Below are 5,222 nucleotides of genomic sequence, written 5' to 3'. Positions count from 1 at the left end.
GAATGTTTATGTACTAATTAAATATATTAAATATAATCTAATTGTAAGATCAATTGCACGGATGGAGGCTAATTCACGAGACGAATCTATTAAGCCTAATTAGTCCATGATTTGACAATGTGATGTTATAGTAGACATGTGCAAACTATGAATTAATTTGCCTTAATAGATTTGTCTCGCGAACCTCCATCTGTGTAATTATTTTTATAATTAACTCTTATTTAGTTCCCCTAATTAGCCTTCGAAGATTCGATGTGACATGCATTAAACTTTAGCTCAAGGATCCAAACACGCCGTTAACTTACTGATCACCAGCACACCCTCTTAGGCTATCCACACCGCTGGGCTCGGTAAAAAACTTGTAAAACACAATGGCCAACAGGACAGGTCAATTATAGGGAACGGTAAAAAAACTAAGCTGACGTGCGTGCGTTTCTATCCGCATCTCCTTTCATTCCCAGCGGCTCCCTCCCTCCCTTCACCGGCCGCTGTTCTAGAGCCTCCTCCTCCCCGCCGCCGCGGCCATGGCGGCCGTGCCGCCACCTAGGAACCCACCGCTGCTTCAGAGCTCCTCCTCCCCACCGACCATTGCTCCGGAGCCTCCTCCTCCTCGCCGCCGCCCTGAAGCCCCACCGCTGCTCAGGAGCTCCTCCTCCCTGCCAGCCACAACCTTCTCTTCCCCGTCCAGCCTCCGCGCCCGCCGCCACCGCCCCGGAAGCGCTGCTCCTCCACAAGAGGATAGCGTTCGTGTACATGAAGATCTAGATTTGGAGTTCTCGTGTAGCGAATGGAAAGGTGGAGTTTGTTTTAGAGGCTTGCGGTGCGGGAGTCTCACCTGAATATTTCCAGTTTCGGAGCATTTGGCGAGTCGCGGTGCGGATAGCCTTAGCCACTAGCCCACTACTAATGGGGCTCACAATGCAGTGCTGGCCCACGAGTAAGCGGTAATGGGCTTCTGAATTTGGCAGCGAGCGAGGCCAGGGCGCGACCGCACGGCAACTTGCATGTCAGGATGGGGGCAGATTCACCCCCGGTCCGGTCGCCCCTCCTGGCCTCCTCCCTCCATCTTAACATGCAAGTTGTGGAGATGCAAAACACGCTGCAAAGCGTATGCCGTGTGCCCGTATCCGACTGATCGTACTGCCGTTCCATCTCATCTGCCGTGTGCCCGTATCCGACTGATCGTGCCGTACTGCCGTTCTATCTCATCTGCCGTCTTTTTCGTCCACGAACAAGGCTGAATGACCTCACAGGATCACAGCATCCACGTCGATTCACCCATTTCAATTCTCGTCTCCTTCAGATAAATCTTTCCCAGATTTGTCTATCTGCTGTTAGATTTCGTGTCCTCTTCCTCTCCACTTGGGCTGAGCAAATCACGAGTCAAAATTATGAGAAATGATACGATTATTTATGGATGGAATTCTTGGAGCATACAACAAGTAAATTCAACAAGACCCAAGTACCGTAGTTGCAGCTTAGGTAGAGCTCTTCCTACTTTTAATTTATTGTGAGAGGTGATTCTACGAGAGAAACAATTATGTGTCTGAAAATGATTATTTAAGATAAAATTTAAGTATGAAATGAAATGATTTTGAGTGCGAAAGAAATCAAGAGGAACTCTTTTTTTTTTTCAATTCGCACCTCTTAGTTAATTTCATAGAATCATGTCACGAAATCGAAGATGCATGGAGTGGAGTAAAGGCATGCAACAGATCGAGAAAAATGTTTCCACCTCTTCAACGAATTTATGATGGTCTCTCACGCTTGGTGGCTTTTCATACTGTTGGCATCCAAAGACAACTGGACCATGAAAATATAAAGTCAAAAGGCACCCGCATTTTTATACTTGATGACTATCGATGCTAGCTTCAATATCATCTGATGATTTGGCATTTCTTTACAGAAAAAGCAACACGCCATATATCGAAGTACGAACGAAACCAAAGGAACAGACACCAAAAGAAAAAGAAACAAGAAAACGTCTACATCAACTTCAGCACAAGCATCCGGTGGCACAGCACGGATTCCGGCACCCAGAACATCGACACCCTTCTGTACACTTCTTGCACGACCAAACACACCCGCACGAGCACCCGGGGCACGAAGGCTTCGGAACGCTGCAGCACGATCTCCAGCAGCAGCTGCTGCCGTCTTCACCCTCGCAGCAAGACGACTGGCACTTGCAGCAGGAGGGTGCCCCCTTGCAGCACGAGGACTGGCACTTGAAGCACTGCTTGCAGGAGCAGCACCCCCCGAACAGGTTCGAGCACTTCCACGATTTAAAGCACCCGAAGCAACTGAAGCAGCTGGAGCAACTGGGGCAGGTGCAGGAGTAGCATTCCGCGCAACTGCAACATTGTGCGCTGAAGCAGCTGCAGTTTGGCTTGCGGTTGCAGCAGTCGCTGGGGCATGAGCAGCACCCCTTGCAACTGCCGCAGGGGTTGCAGCCGGAGCAGCTCGGCATGGTACAGGTGCAGCAGTTTGGGCTGCACTGGAACTTGCAGCATGAGGGGAGCCCAAAGCAGCTGCATTTTGGTTTGCAGCATGAGCCGCAGTTCGGTTTGCAGCACGTGCTGCAGTTTGGTTTGCAGCACGACGGACTGCAACATGAGCTGCAGTTTGGTTTGCAGCACGAGCTGCAGCTTGGACTACAGGATGGGCAATCAGGTTTGCAGCAGGACACGTTACAACATGAGCAGCTGTTCGGCCCGCAGCACGGCTTGTTGCAAGATTTGCAGCTAGGCTTGCAGCACGACACATCAGGGCATGAACAGCAAGAGCAATCGAAGCAACATGGCCTTTTGCACTTGGGCAAGCACTGGCAGGAGCAGCAGATCCATGGCACGCATATGCACAATTTTGATCTGCAGGAAAAGATAACTGCAAGCTCAGCATATTCAGTAAAGATAATTGTGCCAGAATTCATAGAAAAAATGTGCCACAAATTCAGTACACATCTACACATCTACACCCCCTTAAGTCAATAGAGTTTGCTACACAACTACAATAACAGGGTAGTACAGATGCTCTGCATTGCTGTGAACATGAAAACAAATTTCCATCTTATAAATAAATCAAATGGTGTTATTATACCACTGAAAAATACTTTATGATCTAGGAAAAGTGACAGGTAAGTCTAAGAAAATGATGACTTCAGGACCAACAAGAACCATGCTATAATGAGCCTTTAGGACTTGTGGATGTACAAATTTCAGCAAAGAATGATCCTTCAGTGTGTTCTCCTAGTGCAATGGGTGGAATGTTTATAGAAAAACTATGCGGACATCACTATTAACTACCAAAAATTAGACAAACATTTTTCTTTAGTGTACAATCTGATTGCTTTGGTCAAACAGAACATGTATACATATTTGGGTTTTTTTATAAAAAAAGTATGTCTTTCAAGCAGACAAGATATTGAAGACTTATGATGCTTTACTACCACAGCGACAAATAGCGTCAGTTGAGAAAGGAGGCGACCATGTCACCTGTAGGTACTGATGGTGACATGCATGCGTTACTTTGTTGACAGTGCCTAAGTTCAATTAGCGAGAAAATGATACCGAAAATATTAAGTACTTTCATCAATTTCCTAAATTAAGCCTCCGTATTTGCACTTTCCGATGCACACTACTTGTTTGCTCTACGAAATGCAAGGATATCAGTAACTTGCATTCTCAAGGAGAAAAAAATACAGCAGACCAAAAGTTTGCTTGTTCATTTTTCATTTATTGAAGTACTTGAATGTATTGCCACAGGTTCCCTTTTTTTCATCAGGCCACAATTTTTTTTTGAGAGGTGAAACAAAAATAAAACATAATCAAGATTGGCATTAACCTGCCATGTAATCCATAAAGAAAAAAAAGTATAACAGAATATGTACCCGATCCACCAAAAAAGACCGCAGGATCTGTGCCTCTTTTTCTCTCTGAAAAATTAAAGGAAGCCAAATTAGAAATAGCAGATGCTTCAAAGTAATTGTAACATCAGGTCCAGAGGCCGTACATTGGTAGTAGGGGATCTTGTTTTGTACCAACAAACTCATTTACCCTGGCAGGTTTTGAATGAGGATGTTAGCATAATATAAACAGAACTTGCTCCAAATAGTCAACAAACAAGTGCGGTGGCCGAAAATTTAGATATAATTTATATTGGTTTTCAATCGCGCCCCAATCAAGCTATCTCAGCATTTTAAGAACTGCCATAACATGCACCACAAAGAAAAAACATCAATGACCAATAATCTAATAGCCTTCTCAGCCGCAAATATATATATATGCACATTCAATGGAGTAAACATATAGTAGCTACTTTTGGGCACACAAAGATTCATTTTGAGTACTTACACCAAATATAGCAAATATAGTAACAAAACATTATCATCCAGTCCTTCAGGTCTACCAGAAAAGGTGGGAAGTGTTGGTAGGCAAATAGGATCGCTGAACTACAAGCTAAAAGTGAAAAAAAAAAAGATGTCCAAAACAAAACCATGTGCTAAACATTGTGCTGTGTGTGGCTAGTCAGCGAATAATAGTTCACAACCAATATTTAACAATATAAGAAAATCAGCACTCGGTATAGTTTCAAATTTAGAACAACATAACAATGCAGACACCCAAATTGATATATAATTGGATTAATGTACGAACCAAAACAGATACCAATTATAATATACCTGCATCAAGATTCATGGTATAGATTTGAACATGGTTGACAGAAATCAGAACCGAAAGGTGAAACTGAGTTCAAAATGATCAATCAAATGTCATTCAACATTAAGACCTGAATTTGATCCTAGAGAAAAAACACATGCAACATTCCGAAGGCAAGATTAATATGCAATGCGTGAAGGACGAGAGACCCTACTCTTTACAGCTTCTAGAAACTGGTGGAACTCCTTCAAGTGATTGTAGCTCGTCCTGCAAAATAAGATTGCTGTCAAACTATTATAGTTCTTCCACTCTATGCTACACGAGAAAGTGCTCAAAGAAAACATTGATTTCGGTTTTTGAAGAAAACATTTATGTCATCTGTAAGCTGGATCACGAATGAGAAACAACGTTAATTAATATTTGGCACTATACAAAGTTTTTTTTCCTCCCTAACTAACAAACATTAGATGGGTGAGAATGACTGTGGGCCCCCTCCTCCTTAAACAATGAATGAGAACATTTTATTTTTCGAAACATTGAATGAGACATTTTAAAATTTAAAAACAT

General features: G+C 43.4%; 1 protein-coding gene across 1 annotated transcript in view; it reads right to left on the bottom strand.

Annotated features, from left to right (window-relative positions):
* Positions 1–1,819: 1,819 nt before the first annotated feature.
* LOC101764124 (keratin-associated protein 5-1) overlaps positions 1,820–5,222 on the bottom strand; it is a 5,656-nt gene continuing 2,253 nt past the window's right edge. The window contains exons 2-5 of the mRNA XM_004956882.3: positions 4,870–4,922; positions 4,009–4,053; positions 3,887–3,931; positions 1,820–2,867 (exon numbers count right to left, since the gene is read on the bottom strand). Coding sequence (XP_004956939.1) covers positions 1,997–2,867; positions 3,887–3,931; positions 4,009–4,053; positions 4,870–4,922 — 1,014 coding nt within the window. The 3' untranslated portion in view covers positions 1,820–1,996. The remainder of the gene's footprint in view (positions 2,868–3,886; positions 3,932–4,008; positions 4,054–4,869; positions 4,923–5,222) is intronic.

Source organism: Setaria italica, chromosome II (assembly GCF_000263155.2).
Source record: "Setaria italica strain Yugu1 chromosome II, Setaria_italica_v2.0, whole genome shotgun sequence".
Classification (NCBI taxonomy): Eukaryota; Viridiplantae; Streptophyta; class Magnoliopsida; order Poales; family Poaceae; genus Setaria; species Setaria italica.
The sequence above is the reverse complement of the archived record's forward strand: the minus strand, read 5'-3'. Positions and strand labels throughout refer to the sequence as shown.